This window comes from Mauremys reevesii, linkage group 5, assembly GCF_016161935.1.
Source record: "Mauremys reevesii isolate NIE-2019 linkage group 5, ASM1616193v1, whole genome shotgun sequence".
Taxonomy (NCBI): domain Eukaryota; kingdom Metazoa; phylum Chordata; order Testudines; family Geoemydidae; genus Mauremys; species Mauremys reevesii.
Genome location: NC_052627.1, coordinates 20688680 through 20710363, shown reverse-complemented (window position 1 = coordinate 20710363; position 21684 = coordinate 20688680). Strand labels below are relative to the sequence as shown.

General features: G+C 41.6%; 1 protein-coding gene across 4 annotated transcripts in view; it reads right to left on the bottom strand.

The window, feature by feature from the left end:
* PTPN13 (protein tyrosine phosphatase non-receptor type 13) overlaps positions 1 to 21684 on the bottom strand; it is a 211006-nt gene that overhangs the window by 28831 nt on the left and 160491 nt on the right. For all 4 annotated transcript variants that reach the window (XM_039539642.1, XM_039539644.1, XM_039539645.1 and 1 more), the window contains 11 exons: positions 21367 to 21529; positions 16352 to 16769; positions 16085 to 16182; positions 14140 to 14193; positions 11935 to 11997; positions 10445 to 10552; positions 8341 to 8472; positions 7225 to 7685; positions 5924 to 6067; positions 2468 to 2561; positions 1481 to 1566 (listed from right to left, as the gene is read on the bottom strand). In XM_039539642.1, coding sequence (XP_039395576.1) covers positions 1481 to 1566; positions 2468 to 2561; positions 5924 to 6067; positions 7225 to 7685; positions 8341 to 8472; positions 10445 to 10552; positions 11935 to 11997; positions 14140 to 14193; positions 16085 to 16182; positions 16352 to 16769; positions 21367 to 21529 — 1821 coding nt within the window. The remainder of the gene's footprint in view (positions 1 to 1480; positions 1567 to 2467; positions 2562 to 5923; positions 6068 to 7224; positions 7686 to 8340; positions 8473 to 10444; positions 10553 to 11934; positions 11998 to 14139; positions 14194 to 16084; positions 16183 to 16351; positions 16770 to 21366; positions 21530 to 21684) is intronic.

The following is a 21684-nucleotide window of genomic DNA, read 5'->3' as shown; positions in this document are numbered from 1 at the left end:
ACATATTCAAGTTAGTTAGCACGAGCCACAAAAATACCACGTTTTGCCATATAGGGTCTAGTCTAATCTGTTTTGGGTAACTAAATTTCACAGCCATAAATTCTATGGATTTATAAAAAATCCCCCATAAATCATTGTAATTAGCTTATTAGTTTTTAAGAACTACAAATGGCAACATCATCAACAATAATCATAGAATCACAGAATATCAGGGTTGGAAGGAACCTCAGGAGGTCAGCTAGTCCAACCCCCTGTTCAAAGCAGGACCAATCCCCAACTAAATCATCCCAGCCAGGGCTTTGTCAAGCCTGACCTTAAAAACCTCTACGGAAGGAGATTCCACCACCTCCCTAGGTAACCCATTCCAGTGCTTCACCACCCTCCTTGTGAAAAAGTTTTTCCTAATATCCAACCTAAACCTCCCTCACTGCAACTTGAGACCATTGCTCCTTGTTCTGTCAAAAAAAAAAAAAAAAAAGGCAAAAAGCAATAGAGTAACAGAGCCACAAGATATCAACGAGACAGCATCTAAAGTAAATTAAGATCCCCCTCCGATATTGTGAGGCATGAGGGATAATTAAAAAATGCCACTGATGATATGCTTCATACACGGGTCCTGCATCAAGGGAATCTGTTTACAGTATGTACTGGTTGCATTTTACTATTCCAGAGAGCTAATATTTGTACATGCACCATGCATTTTCATGCATGATTAGCTAAGGGCCAAATTCTGATATTGGAAGCAGCAGCCTTATGCCATGAATAGTGACATTAACTGAAGATCGCACCACTTTTGGAGTGAGGTGCTACTCAACATGATTGAGTGTATCAGAAAGTGGTCCTAAGCAAGGAAGTGCACAGTGGAGAGCTCCTGTTGTCAGTTTTGTCTACTGTACTTTTACTCATGATACGTTTATTTACCTAAGATAGGAGAAGAATATTATCCAGGGGTGAAAGTAAAAGTGAAAACTTACCCGTATGGGGGCTGGCTCCACAGCCCCCCCAGAAGGGGCGGGGCCTCGGGTGGAAGGGGCGGGGCTGGGGTCAGCGTCCCCCAGCCAGCCCTTTCAGGCTGCCTGGCCCATGCCGCCCAAGGCTCCAGTGGTGATTTAAAGGGCCCGGGGCTCTGGCCGCTGCTGCCACTACCGCAGCAGTGGCCGGAGCCCTGGGCTCTTTTAAATTGCCGGCCCCGGGGCAGCTGCTCCTTTTGCCACCCCCCTATTGGCAGCCTAGGGGGGGCAAAATGGGCAGGGACGATAAAGCGCTGCCGCAGAAGAGCTTTAAGCAAGGTCTTTGCCGCGGCAGCGCTTTAATGTTGCTGTCCCTTTTGGCTCCTCAGTCAGCGGCCCTGCCACTAGGGACCTGGCAGGGCCGCTGACAGGGGGCACAAAAGCGGCAGGGGCTGGTACTGGCGGCCACTTTTTCCTGGTACGCTGTACCGGCCTGTACCTCCTTACTGTCACCCCTGATATTATCTTACCTGGCCAGTGTTTCTCAGGGTTTCCACAGCTTGTTTATGGGTAGCACCTTCCAAACTAATCCCATTGACAGAGAGCACACGGTCACCTAGAAGCAAACAATGAATGATTTAGAAGAAGGAAGAATGTAATAAAAAATTAATTCATATAGAACACGCTTATAATCCATGTAAGAGTGATCTGTTCGTTTCTCAATGAACAAGGGTAGTGACTCGGGCAATCCCCCATTTACTGAGAGGAGAATAGGGCTTTTTGTATCAGAAGTGTTCTGTAACTGAATTCCAACCCCAAAATCTAGGACCATTTTAATGCTCGAAGCCATGCTTCACTGGGAAATCTGGGGAGAAATATAATAACCTCTCGTCTAACTGTGGGACTCCACTTCACTAAGAAGACTGACTTAAAAACAAAGACTGTCAGAGCTATTAAAAGGATTTTCTGTACTGAGATACTTAGCATGTCAAGCGAGGAGGTCACTAATAACAAAAAGCCTCTTTCTCCTCTCTCTGGGCGTACTCAAAGCAATTTGCTCCATTAAAGCGGAATGCATTAGAATGAAACAGCGACTAAAAAATATTTTGTCATTTTTTCCCACCAGTACAGTTTCAGCAGTTTCTGCAGATACTGCAATAGTCCCACACTTTGTCTTCCTTTCTTATCTCCTCATTGCATAACACTGTCAAATTTATACACTTAGCACTTATTAACAGTTTAAATGGTCCGAGTGCTTTACAAATTAACCCTTACACCATCCGTATGAGGTAGAGACTAAGGTGATGCAGTGCTATAGAAAAACCTCAGAGGTAGGTTGTTTCCCATTGACAATATAGACCCATAAAGAGATTACAAGTAACCAAGGCCAGGCAGTCAGTAGACCTCTGGAGTTCTTAGCTCCTAGACCATGATGCCTCTCCAAAGCCTACATAAAGTCATCTGGATTTCATTCTACTGCTATTTAAGAAAACTTGTGGAAAGAGCAAAGTATGTACCTTTCTGAATTCTACCATCAGCCTCAGCTGCTCCCTTAGGAATAATGGCCTTCACATAAATGCCACCATGTCTTACACTGGTGTTTATGCCACCCTAAATGGAGAATAAATAGGTAAAATGCAAACCTTTAAAAACTTAAACAGAAGATCTTAGATCAAGAAAGCGAAACAATCCTTAAGAAACTCAGGGAGCACTCAAGCCATCCGCATGTAAAAGCAACAGCCAACTTATTGTAAATAAAATATTTTGAGATCCATGCAAATCATAACCAATTGGGGTGGATGTGTGTGGGGGGTGGGATTAAAACCATTAGGCTCAAATGCAAACCTTTCTAGTAAAACAAGTGTCCTTCAAGCAGAACTACGAAAGCACTAGAATCTGCATATATGAGAGTGTGGAAAAGCTAAGTGTTGTTTGTGCACAACATGCATCAGCAGCCAAGATAAAAGATGCATACATGCAATATCCTAGTTTTGTTCACCATTATTAAAGTAATGTGAAACTAAAAGGTATTCCTCTCTCTCAGGTTACAGAAAGCTTTTCTTGAAAGCAAAATATTTGAGCTAGGAGGTGCCATAAAGATTTGGGTTAAAGGTCTGCTTAGGTTTCAAGTGAATTTACTTTGGGGCACTCAACCTACTTCTTTAATGCCTATATCCGTCACCACACAGTTCGATGTTATTGCAGGGATTCCCCCAGCTTTTAAAGGAAGAGAAGGAGCTAGCCCACAAATGATCTCAGTCTGTGCCCCAAAGATCCAATTGTTTTAATATTACTTGCAAGTAAGCTAAAGGTTGACAGTAGATTTTAGAACAGTGCAAGGATAAAGGTGGAGGCAGAACATGACAAAGTGAGATATGGTGACCACTTGTTAGGCCTCTGAGGAAAGTCCTTGCACTGGTGACCATTGGCAGCATCGAAAGAGTCACTGGAATAGTAGGGTTGCTGCATGTCAATGGCTACATTGTCATTATACTACTGCATAATTTACACCTTCATTCATCTGTCATAGTAAATCTGGCTCCAAACCGTGATAATTACTACAATTTCTTTAGAGTTAGAGCATGTTTTCATTTACAATTCATAGGCAAAGTTCACAATATGTAACTGAGCCATAATCCAGACTATGGACCAAAGAATCTGTTGTAAAGATTCTCCCCAACCCGCAAATCAACCTCACAGTCCTTTATCTAATTCTCCTGCCAGTTAGAAACCACTTGTATCTGCCTTCAACTGTTTAAGATATCTAAGAAGAATGCATTACCTATAGCTAAGGCTACATTTTAGTCACAGATATTTTTAGTAAAAGTTATGGACAGGTCATGGGCAGTAAACAAAAATTCACATATGTGACCTGTCCATGACTTGTACTGTATACCCCTGACTAAAACTTGGGTGCTTCAGAGGTGGGGGGGAAAAGCGGCCCTGGGGTGGCTCAGGACCTCCACTGGTGCTGTGTGGGGGGGGGGAGGGGGACTGGAGGGGCTGGCAGGCTCCTCCCTGGCTCCCGGAAACGGCCGGCATGTCCCTGCAGCCCCTAGGTGGAGGTGCAGCCAGGAGGGCTCTGCACGCTGCCCCACACCCCAAGCGCCTGCTCTGCAGTTCCCATTGGCCAGGAACCACGGCCAATGGGAGCTGTGGGGGAGGCCTCTGTGGGCAGAGGCAGCGTGCGGAGCCACCTGGCTGCGCTTCTGCATAAAGGCCAGACACTCTGGCTTCTTCCAGGGAGCCCCCCCAAGGTAAGTGCCACCCAAAGCCCTCACCCCCTTCCACACCCCAACCCCCTGCCTCAGCCCTGAGAGCCCTCCCACACCCAAATTCCTGCTGCTGATGGAGGGAGGGGCGCAGTGGCCCGAGACTGCCCCAGCAACGGCTGGGGTGGCTGGCCCAGGGGCCGCTCGAGCTGCTCAGGCGCCGCCAGGGCCAACCACACCGGCCACTACAGTGCAGTGCACCGGCCATGACTTCCATGACCTCGGTGACAGATTCCTAGCCTTACCTATAGCTACTGTTTGTGGGTATAGAACACCCACTGTCACGATTTCTGATCTGAAAACATTAGAAATTGTGCCAGTGATGGCTAAAAAGTGCATAAAAGATTGAATTAGGGATGTAAAAAGGAAACAGCTTTATTCTGCTGTCCTCATCTTCAAAGTAACATGCATTAAAATCTGCTACACTTGAAAGAAGGTGTCCGGATGCACAATCTATTTAGAAAATGCCTACATCTGTAATACAGTAAATAGCCACTGAAATTGCCCCTCTTTTGCACTCTGTTTAATATATGCTCACTATTACCAGCATGCTACTGTTGACATTCAAATTGTTCACAGAATTGGGAGGTGAATCAGTTAGGCTAATTCTTGAAAGTTAAATTGTCTAAGAACCAAAAGGTTTTTTTGACACCTACAGAAACACACAAATGGAGTGTTGGTGATATGATGATACATTATTCACTTTGTCTTTAAAGGGACATTGTCAAATAGGTTAGGCCTAAACTTTGAGCCAGTTTACAAACATAATCTGGTGTGAAGTTTTTAAATAAAAAATAGGTATCTATCTCCTTATCTCCTTCCTGACTTGCTAGAAGGATGAAAAAAAAAAAAATAACCAGCCCCTCCTTACCTAGACAAAAATGTTTTGTGCTCTTCTGCTTCCCAGCCAGCAGAGGGAGAGCATAGAACAAGTGACAAAGCCTCTTTAGAGAGACTGATGCTGCTGGTGAACAAGTCAGTAAAACAAAAATAATGCTGGACCAAATCTGGCCCAACTTAACTCCATTAGCTTCAATGGTGTTATGCTAGGGAGGAATTTGGCCCTTTAATGTCAACCGCCTAACAAAAGCTACTTGACTTCACCTTCACGGCCCTTCACTGTCCATCACCTCTCATTCAGTATTGGAGGTTGACTCCTGACTCCGATCAACCCATTATGCTATTCTCCACCGCCCACGCGTTAAATTCTCAAACGAGCACTTTTGTGCTTCCTTACAACTCTCCTTTACCGTGATGCCTACCTGACAATGGCTCGGCTGCTGGTGCGCTAAGACCACTGTCTATCATACAGATCAATACTGTCTCATTTTTTCCCCACTGTACTCCCCCATCTCTGAGTATATGTCTGTTGTCTTGCATCTTACACTTGGACTGTAAACTTTTTGGAGTCTTTTGATTCTGCGTTTGTTTAGCACGTAGCATAATGAGGTCCCGGTCCAGGACTAGGGCTGCTAGGCAGTATGGCAGTGCAAATAATTAAAAATAATAAATAATAATAATAAATAATAATAGGGAGATGACAAGAAAAGAGATATGGAAATAATATTTTCCATCTTCAGGGAGATGGAAGTATCTGTGAGCAGGTACTGGACAGTGTCCTTTTAAAACACCTTGCTTCCCTGTAAATTAGTGATTGAACAGGTTGCTGGGAGTGGAGAAGAAGAGAAAACATCTAAAAACCTTGTCAAACAGTACCGTGACACTTATTCCCAAGCCGCTATCTTTTTTGGCTAGTTCGACCTCAAAGATATCTCCAGGTTTAAGAGGTGCTGCAGAAAGCTTTTTAGAATTCATTTTGTTTGCTGTATTCACTGAGGAAGACTCCTTTACAAAAACAAAAAACAAAAAACAAAAACAGAAAAAAAATAATGATTCCCTGTTAGAGCAAAAGTTAATTATTAGTTCCCACTGTGCATTTATGGGTGAGACAGAGCAGAAAGGGGTTAATTGAGAGCACTGGTTAATAAAATAGGGTTCAGATTCTTTCCTACTGTAAATGCATTTATTGTACTTGAATGTTCTTAATCTCAAGATAAATTTGGTCCATATTGGCTAAATGTTTTTATAGACCTGTACACTTGAATGTGCTGGTCTTTAAAATGAAGGAATCATTGTACCAATAACTCAGTTATGGCAGATCCTCTGATGGGGTAAACTGGGGTAGCTCCACTGACTTCAAAGGACATTTCCATCAACTGAGATCAGGGCTATTATCTTTAGGAATGAATGTACAGTGTCCCCAGTGAGTTTAATTTTAGACAGGCAGAGCAACAGGTCTTCTCTGCTCACTGGATGAATGTAGAACCTACAAATACCCTTTCCCCCCCCAAAACTCTACCCAGAAGGACTCCTGTTCTGCTATGAGCCTACACATTCATCCCAGATAGTATCACTGCTTTTCCCTAATGCAGGTGAAACTCAATTTACCTGGTCTGTAAAGAAACTGATACCTGTGAATATGGTCATTTGCTACAATCACCTTGGCCAAACGATGCCTTTGGATGAGCACGAAGATTTTCTGTTGAAATCAATGAGAATCCCGCATATACATCCAAGGGCAGAATTTGGCCCCTTTAAGGCTCAAAAAAGACTCACACTGGGGTTAAGCAAGAAGGTTCCCACTCAAGTAAATTGTATTCACGTAGCTAAAGCCCTACTAACCTCTTTGAAATTTTGGGAGTAATTTTTTCCAGGTAATTTGAAAAAACCTCTAATGGGTTAGAAAGATACATTTTAAATAGTGGTCTGTTTATTCAGCTCCCTTATCAGTCATACATTTGAAGCACTAAAGGGAGTTAGCATTAGAAAATCTGTACTTCAACATTAGTACCAAATGCGTTAGTAGTTAGCAGTGGAAGCTGCAGATGGTCCCTCCCTCCATCTGCTCCCTCCCCCTCAAGCACTGCATTAACAATCTACAGCAGACTAGTCAGCCACGTATATGAAACTGTTTGAAAGCGTTCAATGGAAGTGGACTGTGCCTTTTTAGCTGCCTGTTGTTCCTGACTGCTGGAGTAAGTTGCTTCATCCATGTCCGAATCCCCTCGGTCAGAATATTCCACGGTTTCCACTACTCCAAGCCTTTTTGCTTTCGCCAGGATATCGTCCGCAGAGTTCCTTTTTTTCTCATTCGTTTTGGAAAGGGCAGACTGAGAATCACTGCAGTGCTGCAAGCCCTGCTGGGCTCTGTCACTGATGTGGTTGCCAAAGAAGCCATTTGTTTGGCTCTGAGACAGGCTGGCACTTTCGGTCCTGGAATCTTGGGAGCTCAGGCTTCTGTCCCCTTTGCCCACAGACAATCCAGATGAACTCCCTGAGATCGGCCTCTGGTGACCTCGTGACCTGTTGTGTTCCTCTGAAGATGATTCTGCTTCATGGTCCTGCATTGATGAAGGCCTCCTTAAATAACCCTTTGTTCCATTGGCAAGATTTATAGATGACACTGAAAAATCAAAATCCAACAATTAACAAGTAACATTTAGTCTGAAATCATGATTACTCAGCTTAACACAAATGACAATCTCCAATCTTATCAATGAAGCAAGGGTATACACTAGTCATACACAAAATTTACAGTGATACATTTCTTATACAATCCAGTATTGGAGCATGGACTCCAACTCAGAGAGTTACAGTAACAATTTAAATATTCAAGCTATTTCTACACTATTCGGCAGTGTGGACGACAGGGGTGTGAATTGCAGAGCATACCAAAATGTTGCACTCTAACTGCAGTGTGTGGATGCTGCTGTCATGAACTAAATGGTACCCAGTTCATGTTAACATAGTCCTGTTTTAAACAGGACTATGTTAACATGAGCTAGGTACCTTTTAGTTCATGACAGCAGCGTCTACACGGGGCAATTAGATCACAACATTCTGGTGAGCCCTGCAATTCCCACCCCCTGCAGTCCACATTGCGGTGCAGTACAGACAAGCCCTTAGAAAAGCGAAATCAGGCATTTGGTTCTTCAGAAGGTCATTAAAAGTGCATCATGAGAAGTCTTAGGGTGCGGGTGGAAATCAATCTCCCCTATAATGAGGAGTAAAGGAAAGAACAGAATTTGTAATATAAATTTAAGGATGTTTTAAAATACCTTTGGAAAGTTTGTCCTTGGGCTGAGAGATAACAAGTGTCACATCTTCAGGAGCATTCTCCAGAATTTCTAATGCTGCATGATGGCTGACACCCTCTAAGCTCATGCTGTTCACTGATATTAGACGGTCTCCTGCACAAAAGGATTTGTTCAGATACAAAGAATCCAGTGTGACATTGTCCCCCATAATGCTTTATGGAAATATGCTTATGAATGTAAATATGACATAACTGGAATATGTTTTATGCTACCTATGCTACCTATGCTACGTAACACATCTCTGCAAAGGTTATGATCTACTGAATATATTCATCCTATTTGTATGCATGTGTCATTTTTGTATTCAAAGTTATGAATATTGGCTGTGCACTTGTTTGATTTTAGTTAAGCATTTGGGCAGTTTCTTTAGAAAGGATTTTGCAAGTGCCCAATCAAGAAACATGTAATGGACAATGGATCTTGGAAGGCTCCATTCCACATAAGAAATCTACCTGAGGACGTTCAAGGTAGCATGTGAACAATGGCTGCTACCTGTAAGTTCTGAGTCATGCATGGACATATGACTTGTCCATGTGACTCCAAAACTCCATCTTGTAGCTGGGATTCTACACAGGGGGAGGCTGGGGTGTCCACCCACAAGAGGAAGTCTATTTAAACCCCTGGGAGACCCCTCATTTTGTCTTCAGCTGGCTCAAGAGGTAGCCTCTCCACCCCCAAAGGATATCTGAAAGAAACTGTAACAAAGAAGAGTAACCACTGAGGTTTGTGTGATTGCTGGACCCAGACTAGAAGGAGGCTAGTCTGTAAAAGGGGCTTATTGGAACATCTCTGAGGATGAGATTTTATCTGTATTCAGATTCTTACTGCATTAGATTTAGACTTGCGTGTTTTATTTTATTTTGCTTGGTAATTCACTTTGTTCTGTCTGTTATCACCTGGAACCACTTAAATCCTACTTCTTATATTTAATAAAATCACTTTCTACTTATTAGTTAACCCAGAGTATGTATTAATACCTGGGGGGGGAGGGGAACAGCTGTGCATATCTCTCTATCAGTGTTATAAGAGGGCAAACAATTTTTGAGTTTATCCTTTATAGGCTTTATACAGGGTAAAAAGGATTTATTTGGGGTTTGGACCCCATTGGAAGTTGGGCAGCTGAGTGTTGGAGACAGGAACACTTCTTAAGCTGTTTTCAGTTAAGCCTGCAGCTGTTGGGGACATGGTTCAGACCCGGGTCTGAAGTCCCAAGCTGCTGGGGAAACAGGCTCAGGGGTAGTCTCAGCACATCAGCTGGCAGTTCCCAAGGGGTTTTCTGTGATCCAACCTGTCACATCCAGCATTTACATTTCCAGACTTTAATGAGGTAGCAAGGTTATATCTCTGTGCAAAGCTCTGTGCTCATTTTCATTCTCAGTAGTTGACACTGAACATCAAAATATTTGGCCAATAAAATTACTGTCAAATTGAAGCCTAGACAAGTTTTAAAAATGAGTTTAAAGTAACTTCAGCTCCTAAACCTGTTTTTGTCTCCCTGACAATTTTGGTGGGATTACAACTACATTGTTCCCTAATTTATAAGCATTTCTACATTCCTTATTGCTGTGTAAAAAACACAAACAAATAAAAAGGAAAACTGAGTATTGGGAAACTGTGAAATTGGCTATCCATAGTGCTGTCAAATGCACAAAGTAAATACACTGAAAAAGTTGAGATTAGGTAAACCCAATTTTAGGAATTACTTGTGACAACAGTAAGTTACATTTTTTCAGATACAAGTGTGGTTTTGCGCAGTTTAAAACTGAAATAAAGTAGCCATCAAATAGTGAAGTCAAACAACATAATTTCTTTACATGAATTGTAATAATTTTCATACTACTTAGGACTTCTACAGAACCTTTCATTTTCATAGTGTGTAACGATAATCAACCATTAATACTTCTGAAGTAATTATCTATATGTACGGTCAATGGGGAAATAGAGACAGAGACATTTAAGTGATGACCTCCCACAGCCAGAGATGGAGTCAGTATTAGAGACAGGACTAGAATGAAGGAGTTTCTGGCCCCCAAGTCCTTCGTCTGGAACACATCATATAATTTACCTGGTTTTAAGGACCCATCCAAGTCGGCTGGCCCTCCAGGAATTACTGAATGAATAAAAATTCCCAGATCAAGTTTTCCAGTCTTCTCCCCACCAACAATCTGAAATCCTATTTAAAAACAAACACACACACAGATGTCAACCATTCATTCATTCTTTACAAGTTTATCTTTTGCCATTTGATACAAAAGATTTACTACTCTAGCAGCTTTTAAGATCATATGTAAAAGTGACCTGCAAAAGGAAAAGATTGCTGTCTTCTCCATTTTTTTTCATTTTTATGTTGCGTGAAGAAGGCCTGAAAGGTTTATTTCAATATTACTTTCTTTTCAGCTTGATTTTTACCTAAGAAATTCAGACCTTGCCTAACTGGCTTACCTGAAAGTCTCTAGGGATGACTGGAAAACCTGGAGGACTGTACATCAGAGATATGAAGGAAGTCTAAATTAATTCATTGAGCAGGTTCGAGATTTTTTATCTATTTAAAACGTTTGGGTTTGCTTGTTTTGTTAATGTTCATTTAACTCAAATGCCTGAACAACTTAGAGGAAATCTCTCTTGGTTAAAGATATAACACTCTGGCCTGTCAGTTAAGGCTGACAACCCACATCTGAGACTTGCAACGTGTCTCTTCAGGTAAACCTGGGAAGACCACACATGATTTTCTTCTTCTTCATTTCTCAAGCCCTCCCAGTTGTCACACACACACACACACACACACACACACACACACACACACACACACACACCTTAAGGTTGTCTTTAAGAGATTTGTTGCAATCTATGAGTTTAAGGCTCAAATATAAATAACGTTTCTTCTTGGTATTTTCCCCATTTGGATTTACACAGTGGCGATACACTGAATTTACATAGCAACTGTCAAAAGGCCATCTCAAAGGACGTCACGAAGGTGGGTCAGGTATAAAATTACTCTCATTTTTCATATGGGGACAATTTGCCCAAGATCACACGGCAGTCAGTAGCAGAGCAAGGACTATAATCCAGTTCTTTTGTCTCTCATTCCTCTGCTTTAAACCATGAATTAACGTTCCCTCACTGATGAAATTGTGTGTGATACAGCAGAGGAAAGCAGTAAAAGAAGTTCATAATGGCGTTGTCATTTTTTTTTAAATCTCACAGCTGTCCTGGACACAGACACAAACCTGATAACCCCATTTTAGAGCAATTTTTACTTGCATAATTTGCAATTGCATTGAGATGTCTTTCAGCAAGTTACTGGCTTACAAAACTAATGATGAAATTTAACTGATATGGAGCTTTTCAAAGGGATGTACAGATCATTATCTGCATTTGACAGACAAGAAAACGGAGACAGACTTGCCCAAGACCATTCATCAGAGCCAGGAATAGACTCTGGGTGCCCAAATTCCAAGTCCCCTGGCCTACGTTGCCTTTCCCAACCATGGTGTGTGTGTGTGTGTGTGTGTCTCTCTCTCTCTCTCCCCGGATCACAAGGCTTTAGTAACTTACCTAAGCCATGTTTTTCATCTTTCTTCAGATTCACCAAGGTTATCTCCCTTTCTGGCAAGGACACTACAAAGCACAGCATAGAGTGTCTATTAAAAAGTCATCATTTGATAATAAAACATACTGATTGGGCATCTGCAAAGTGATGTGCCTTTTATGTTCATTTTATACCACTCTGTTTACAGGACTTGTCTTGTAACTCCAAAGGGCACTATCGAGTTTGACAGGTCCAATCATGGACCTGCCTCAGCACAAGGGGCTGGACGTGACTTCTTGAGGTCCCTTCCAGCCCTACAGTTTGATGATTCTATTACCTGCTCCTCCCCCCACTTTACAGCTGAAGTAAAATTCCATTCAATTCTCTCTTTTTTTAAACCAAACAAAATTACTCTTTTTCCTTCCTCCGTGTAAAAACCAGTCTTTAGGATATACTGTTTGGGGCTACAATCTTGCAAGCTCTCTGATTTTGCAACACACTGGCCCCATTCAGCAAAGCACTAAAGCATATGCTTAAGTGTTTCAGGAATAAGGAAAGACTTAAGCACATGCGGAAAGTTAAGCCTAGGGTAAGTGCTTTGCAGAATCAGAGCTACTGAATTCAATGGGGGATGTTTGTGGGACAGGTTTACAGGAAGAGGCTCTAAGTTTCTTAACTCCAGCACACAGAGGTGAGGATTTCTTTCTTTGCATTTGCTGTAGTTTGAAAAGTTAAGTTGCTTTAACCTTACAAGCTTTGAATGCCCTCAGATTTTACCCATGTCATTTTTAAAGGGACCCTGTCAACTTGAAATGGGCCCCAACATTTAGATTCTGAAATATACTGTTTTTTGGGGAAAAAACCCTGTTCCGATACAAAATGCTGTTTTCCAGCTTTTTTTTTTTTTTTTAAAAATGAGTTCCTGTACTTGTGCACAGGGTCACCTAGAGAAGTGCTCCCTTGCCTGCTTACCCAGCAGGCCACAAGACAGAAGAAGAGCTGCTGTACCACAGTCTCCCCCAACGAGACAAAGAGCAGCTGCAGGCACTGCCTCCTTGGCAGAGGGTAACATGAACCATGTTCCCTGGTCCCACCCCACTCCATGATTCACCAGGAGACAGATCAGGAGTGGGGGGAGCTCTGCCACTGGGACATCTCCCTAACTCTTCCTCGAAACAGGAAGCCCAATGCCCTGTTGTGATAGGAGTGAGGAAAGCAGAACCGCCCCCAGATGAGAGTGGAAGGAGAGCAAGAGAAGCATCTGCCAGAAGTGATGCTTCCCTACCACAGGAGGGATGTAGAAGGAACAGCCGGTGCTGTCAGTGTAAGTGGTTGCTTAGGGGTGATTGGCACGTGCCACACATCATGTTGGTATGTTTAGTGCCGGCGGCTAAATAGTTGGCAAGTGCTGTGTGTGTGGTGATGTGCAATATGTTGTGTTGTGTCGTGTCATGGCTGTGTTTTTGGGAGGGAAGAGACTGGTCAGGGATTGGCTGGAGAAGAAATCACACTAGTGTCTGGGGGTGTTGTTTGGAAGGTGGATGGTAAGGGATTGGGGCTGGATGGGGTAGGGTAAGGTCAAAACACGCAGTAGTATGGTGCAAATCAAACAAAAACAAGAAACAACTAGGTTACATTACACAACTGAAATGCATTTACTCATATTGGAATCACTAGTTCGGAGGCTGGGACAGATGCTATCATCACAATCTGTCCCTACAGATTGCATAGGGGCTTTTAGAGCACAGTATCAGCTCTGCGAGGTCACCGTGCTGGTGCGTGTTAAGTAGGAAGTACCAAGACATGACAACAAACTGCCTTGGGAAACATATGAAAACAAGTCACCACTGGAGAAGGTCAAAAGAAACCAACAACAAAAAAACAAAAACACCCAAACACACCACAATTTGAAAAGAAACCAAGCAGCAGACCAAAGGGGAAAAAATGACTTCTAAAGAGCAGGATTTTTAAGGTGACAGCATCCCTACAAATCTCAAACAACACAGGCTGCTTACTGACTATTTTTAGCTGTGACCCTTTTGGAAAATCTCGCAAGAAAGTGAGTCAACATCAGCTGTTAGAAGTTAAATTTTAAAAAGTAAAGGGCACCTATCCCATTATCTGAAGAAGGTATCTGATAAGATGACAAAAGTGACAACAGCAGTCAAGGGGACAGTAAAAGCACAAGGCACGTGTTTAAATATCATAAAGAGATTTTATTAGAAACCTACCATTTTCTTTCAGTGGCGCTGATGGAGGATTTCCAGAACTATTCTTGCTAATACCTGGGATGTAAATGCAACTATTAGAGATTTAACTAATAATATTTCAACCTTCTTAATAAAACTACAGTTCTTCTTGGTAATGTCTATATACAGTGTGTGCAAAAGTTGATCCATGATATTACATTACTTATTCATACTGAACATGGGTAAAGCCAGAGGTTTTGATTTAGCAAAATCAAATTACAGGTGCATCTCAGTCCTGTTTCAAAGTTCAGAGCAGCAGTGGGTTGGAGAAAAGGAGGATTCAGTAAAGAACTGAGGGTATTCTCAACTTCATATAAAAAGTTAACATTAAAAAAAAATCTATCAATAAAAATAAAGTCAAAGGCTAAAACTACTAACATTACACAATGTATACGCCTAACCAATTCATGTACACTGGACACAGGAAAATTCCTCTCTTTGTGGGTCAATAAGAATTACAACACAAAAGAAACTGTCCAGGTTGAATTTTTCACTGAATTTTGCATCTCCAAATGTACATTTAGAGAATGTTTAAGTCCTCATTCATATTCATAGATTGAAACTGCCGTATTTAAATTGTCATCTCTTTGTACTCTTAAAATATCCCTAGCAATACATAATCCAGGCATAACGCAATGGTTTCCTTTTATTTTTTTAAGTGTCTCTGAGGTTTAGAAAGTTATGCATAGCCTTGCTCCCTGCAATTCTTGATTAGCAATGCTATGCTAATACAAACCAACCAATTTTTCTGACTTATGTTCTCACTTCTTTTCTCCACCCTCCATCAGAAAACAATTACTAAGAAACTGCTGGAGTTAAATGATGAGCCTCAGCTGAATATCTATATACCAACAGACTTGTGTCAAGGAATACATTTTCTATGGAGGTTTTAATTTCAAGATGATATTGCTGTACTACAGAGAGCAGCAGGAGAGTGACAAACAGAGAACTCCACGACCACTTCCACTTAAAAATGGGAAACATTTAATTCTAAGTTCTCTATCCCCTGTTAACATATTGCTTTAGATCCCCGTCTTGCCAAGGTCATGCAGAGGACATTTATTACTGTGCAGAATCCCACTCGAGACAATGGGACTGTGCAAGACCATCTGTATGTGCGCCCCAAACCTTTTGCAGAATGGTGGAGTACGGTTATGTCTGTTAGTTACAGGTCCACAGAAGGATAAGGGTCCTCCAACCACCTGCTACAGCAGTTCTTTTAGCTCCGTTATTAGAGGCCTGTGTTTCTAGAGCTGAAGAAACAGGCTTATAATCGTAGCATCATGTGCGTGTGTGCATGCTGGTGTGAGTGTGTGTGTACACACACAAACACTGATCGTGTGTATCTTTTTAGAGCTTCATAATTCCTCAAAATAACCATTTAAAGATATAGCATGCACAATGCTGTAGCAAGAATCCTAGTTATTTAGGATTCCTGTTACCAGGGGTAACGGAGAATGAGGGAACTCTGTAGGTACTGCTCGGAAATACAGGAAAATAGCCAGTTCATGCCCAACTGAGCCCATCTCCAAGAAACCAACCTTTTCTCCAAAGAACACTGCAAATGTGCTGGGGAGGTGGGATGGAAAGGCAGGCCGGTGATGAAAGACAAAAATACACAGAGGAACTGATGTTCCCAAATGACAGAATTGGGAAAAGTTCTTTGGAACTTCACTCACTATTTGCACACAGGTTTGTTACTTTGATAAAAAGGGGATTTGTTTTATTTGTTAAAACATTTTGATTTTAAAATGAAAAACCAAAACACAATGAAAAAAAATCCATATGTAAAAGCAACACAAGCCAGTAGCAAACAGTTCTTTAGCGGAACACTAAAGCAATCTGATACCCCGTACATTAAAGCCTTACATCAGAGAATACTCTAGAGTTTAGTTAGCAAATAAAATAATACTTTTTCCGTGCTGACCTACAACATAAGCTTGACCAGTATCTTCAATGGATGATGAGTCTGATTCATTTTTCCTCCTTTCAAGGCTTCTATTTAAACCTGCAAGAGATTTTGAACTAAACAGGATGGGGAAAGAAATGGAAGGCGGGAGGGAGGGAGAAGGGAGAAGTCAATGTAATAAAATAATAGTATAAATAATAAATGTGGTAGAAATGAAAACTGATGTAAAAATGTAGCTGCATTGCATAAAAAGATAAAGCTCTGGGAAGCGAGAGTGATTCTTACTTGTTCAGTTTCATTGCTCCAGCCATTGACCCAGCATCAGATTTTGGCGTCTGTTGTAAGATTCTTCCTATCAGCTCCTCCATTCTCCGTGGGGAGGAATCCACAGCGGTGATGACATTTTTCCGATGGGGGTAAATAGAGATTTGGCTCTGACTCAGATCATGAAATGATTTGCTCATGGCTCTGGGTCTTTCCTCCCATGAAGCTTTCTCATTCTTCTCTTTGGAGCAGCCAGGAAGTGGTTGAAAAAGTGACAGCTCAGAGCAAGAGAGTCTCTTCAGAATTTCAGCTTGAACTGACAAAGGTCGGAGCTTGTTCAACGTACTGCTGGCCAGACTACCTGTACTGATTGCACGTCCCACGTTAAATCCTTTACCAGACTCAGCATGAAGGTTCAGACTCCTAAATGATGCTCTCTCTGCAAGGAAACAGGACTGATTTACACGAATTATAATCCTGAAGTACACTTTTTCTTTTAATTTAACATCTGCTAGTGTGATATATTTAAAACTAGTGGACATGGGGCATTTTTTAACTGTAGCTTTTTTAGTATAAGTGGATTGTATGTATGGCTAACATGGCCTGGAATATCTAGCTCAGAGAGAATGGCTTGGATTTAATAACAGTATGCTGACCTCGGCTTAGTCTACGCTTGAGTCAATCCCACAAAACCACACAATATTTCTCCTGAATTTCACTAGTCGACTGAGATCTGCACTGCCATCAGTGCACAAGAGTTTTAATACAGTGTTTGCTGAAATCCCCCCAAAGGCCTAGCTAAATATCCATGAGTTTAGATGTCTATTCAAAACTCTACTCAACATTTCTGGGATCTCTCCTCTTCAAAACCTCCCAATAAGTCTCCATATCTGTTTCCCCACCAGGCTTCTCACCATCCCTCAGCTTTGTCCTTGAAAATCCTTGACTCTTTTCTAACAACTGACTCTGGCACTTTGCCACTCCCTCCCAGTAATCATTCAGCTAATCCTTGGATTTTACAATCTTCCTATAACCGGTTCCACCACCACTGAAGTCCCTCTTGCAGGGTCCAGCAGGTTTGGCAACCTCTCTTCTGGACGTGTGCCATTGCAATCAGGTTTCTCACTCTTTGGGATATCCCCAGTTGGAGAAGCCCCAAAGTGCTTTGACATAGAACACAACTCATGTGTTGCTTGGAGCCCAGCAGTGCTCTGTAGACCGTGCTGATTCCTGTAACAGGATTCTCTCAGTAAGGGGGGGAACACTGAGGTCTGAAAGCTAGGCAGAAAGAGAATAGTTAAATAAAGTCAGCTGATCAGAGCCCATTATAGACCAGAAGTTCTGGATTCAATTCAGAAGACAGACTGAGATTCACCCATCCTTAATTTACATATGCCGCTACAGTTCATGTCCACAGATGGGAAATAAGATGCTTAAGAACAGAGAGAAACTTAGCTCATACAATTCCAACTCTGCACGATTTGATGGGAAAACCTTGTTTCTCAATTGATACAGTACACCCATTAAATATTACTATTAAAGTACTATTAAAGACATCATTTAAAGTCTATTTGGCAACAGTTACCACACAACAGTGGTATCCGAGATGCCACACTTTCGTCTGATTCTTACAACATAGAATCATAGAATCATAGAATATCAGGGTTGGAAGGGACCTCAGGAGGTCATCTAGTCCAACCCCCTGCTCAAAGCAGGACCAAACCCAACTAAATCATCCCAGCCAGGGCTTTGTCAAGCCTGACCTTAAAAAACCTCTAAGGAAGGAGATTCCACCATCTCCATAGGGAACGCATTCCAGTGCTTCACCACCCTCCTAGTGAAATAGTGTTTCCTAATATCAAACCTAAACCTCCCCCACTGCAACTTGAGACCATTACTCCTTGTTCTGTCATCTGCCACCACAGAGAACAGTCTAGATCCATCCTCTTTGAAACCCCCTTTCAGGTAGTTGAAAGCAGCTATCAAATCCCCCCTCATTCTTCTCTTCTGCAGATTAAACAATCCCCATTCCCTCAGCCTCTCCTCATAAGTCATGTGCTCCAGCCCCCTAATCATTTTTGTTGCCCTCTGCTGGACTCTTTCCAATTTTTCCACATCCTTCTTGTAGTGTGGGGCCCAAAACTGGACACAGTACTCCAGATGAGGCCTCACCAATGTCGACTCATGAAGTAACTGATAATAATTTAGCATTCTCTATACAAAGTATGCAGACATACAAGGAAAGATTTATTTATCCAAGGCACAACTGACAAGTTTTTAAAGAGAACCACTGTGCACGTACATTTTTCTTAAAATGGTCTGGTACCTGCTGCTCCAAGATCTCCCCTAGTGTTTATTCCGCGTTTTGGTGGATCTCCTTGGAGAACTATTCAAATAGCTACAAACTTCACATCATGTCCTCTCATTCTGCCAGCCCGGTGTAGGACTTTCCAAAAATCCTGCTAAGACTCTTAAATGCTTACATGCGCCTTAATCAAGACTTCTGTCTCTCTTTTCCCCTAGGCTAAATGTACTCAACTGCTTGAAGTCTTTCCTTATAAGACTGACTTAATCCTTAACTAATCTGTGCAGCCCTGCTATGCACTCTTTCAAGAATTTGAATCTCCAATCTTTAAATTTGTGCCCAGTACGATACTCAATATTCCAAGTGTACTCTTACGAAGGTTACATAAAAGAAACCATTATGTCTCGATTTATAAATAATCTCCCTTCTTATGCATTGTAAGACCTTGTTAGCTGCCTTTTTATTTTTGGCAGCCATCACACACTGAACTCTTTCCTTAGATGCTATCGTCTCCCCTGACTTTCTCAGCAAGAATGCTGTTCAAAGGATTTTGTGTTCTCCAAAAGCATGATCTCACATTTACACTAAAATCCCATGCACTCTAGTCTTCTGCTCACCTCCTGCAGCAAGTGAATAACGGTCGCAGTATGCTACACTCCTCTCATTTGTGTGTCACTTCTCAAATCTATCAATAAATCAACTGTTTTAATAGCAAACAGCAATTGGTGGTTATAGCATTAAGCTCTGAGGAAACCCTCTTGCACCCATCATCTGGGGGCAGTGTGTGTGTGTCCTTTTTTATTCTTATTCTTCATACAAATTAGCTGGTTGCAATTAATTTAGTTAGGTCAAGTACTGAAGCCAGCACCCTTTATCTTACTATTTTCCCATGAGATACTTTATCAAATACTTTGTTAAAACCAAGATACATGTCAACTGCTCTCCTTTCAGACATCATACATTGTACTTCCAAGAAATGGGTCATAGCCTCATTCAAATCCTTATTTATATCCTCCCAGCTGCCCGTGCCCATGGAACACTGTCTAATGAGTGAGTTAGTATCATCTCTTGTTAATTTATATTATTAACCCTCCCCCACAACTAAGGACGTACACTTTTTATTATAGGCACCTTGTGTTGTTATTACAGTCACCCATGTCTCTTTCTCCCCCATTCTGTTGAGTTCTACATCCACCCGTTAGGTCTTGTTCCCTATTTAGATTGTAAGGTCTTTGGGACAGGGACTCTTAGCTTATGTTTGTACCGAGCCCAGCATACTGGAGTGGAGATCCTGATGGAAGACTCTGTGCACCCCGGCTATATGAGGAATATTATTATTAATAATAATAATACTGCACTACTTTGTTTATTTACATTCTGGTTGTTTCACTTTAAACTGTATGTTGTGTAACATCTCTCTACAACTTTTTGGATATTACTGTATACATTCTTCTATTAATTCTGTAGGGAATACAGGCTGGGCAATCACTTTAAAGGAGTCTACCAAAACACACTAATAGTTCCATTGTGAAACTGTGGAGGAAAGCATGCTTCCCCCCCTACATTAGTTCCATTTTTGAACAAATGGAATTCTCTTGGAAACTTAATTTACTTCTTGCTCAGAAATGATGGATGAACTCCCAGACCTCTGAATTCGCAGAAGGCTGCTGTGCACATAAGCAAAACAAATCTATTAGTCTCCAGACTCCCATAACAAAACACAAGCTGTGTGTGTAAAAGTCACTGAGTCTGGCTGGGCAAGAAAGCCTTGCATGCAATGTCTTCTATGCTTTTTAGAATAAACTGACATTGAGTTAGAATATGGCTCAAAGGACTTGAGTCATTTTGTTCCATTTCTTTATGCTAAATGGTCTGCAGTGTCTGATAGAACAGAAAAGCTGCACAGTTGCCATGGTCAATTCTCTCTTTCATTGGAGATAAGCATTTCTACAGCAATGGGGCCAGACTCTGATCTCAGTTAGACCTGTGTAAATCTGGAGTACAGCAATTGGCTGTATAGGGGAGATGTCTCTGCAGACTGACTGAAATGTAAAATGAAGTAAGAACAAACAAAACAGACTGAAAAAAATACCACCTTGAGGGCTCTACAAAAAGCCAGCAGACCAACCAGGCTGCATTCCACGAAGAAGTCAAATAAACACTGCTTATCTATTTCAAGGAGGAAAGCATTGTTCAATCTAATTTAAGTTACTAATCTACAAAGGAATCTTTTTCTTGTATCTTAGCCACTCACATTAAGATTAATTGGCAACTACTTTCTGAAGGAACCAACTCACACTGAGATAGTACTTTTTTTTGATGGTTGATTGTAAGTTTTAATTAGCATATAGATTAGACACCCCACTGCTTAAGAGATGTGGTGTTATGAACTGCTTCTCCTCCCGTTTGCATTCACGCCCCGCAGATCAGGGTTGTGGCAACTACTGAAATTGCTCAAATGAAAAAGCAGTAATAGGAAGGCATTTTTAGCTTTCTTTTACACAAACGTAGTGGCCGGAAGCAAGGAGAGCCAGCATCATGTGACCAGCCAACTCTCTTCAGATCACAGCTTGAGAACTGCTGACCTACTATACTTTCCTTAGGATATAGATCCTCCAAATGTAGCAGTACGTGTACGGGGCTCAATGGAAGTACTACAGTACTGGCACCATTTTTTTTCATATAAATATACACAGCTATCGTTCTTAACAAAGAAAACCACAGTCCTTACCAATGTCCTGAGTGTCTTGGTTGCTCTGTCTGGCTCTCATCTGTAGCTGGAATTTGTGCTGGGAGGAGCAGAGGTGCAGGAGGTATTGGCAAGTCTTACTAGTGTCAGTTTGGAATGCATGCTTTATACCATCTGACACATTCTGCAGAGTTATTTTCTTTTTCTGTAAGATGAAAAATACGTAATAAAAATGTTGCTGTTTTTCAGCCTTGAGAGACTATAACATGTTTCTGTGCAAACAGGTGTCAGGAAATAAGGCTTACTAAAGCAAACTGTATTAACTGGATGAATTTTTAATATATAGACAATTGTATCCAT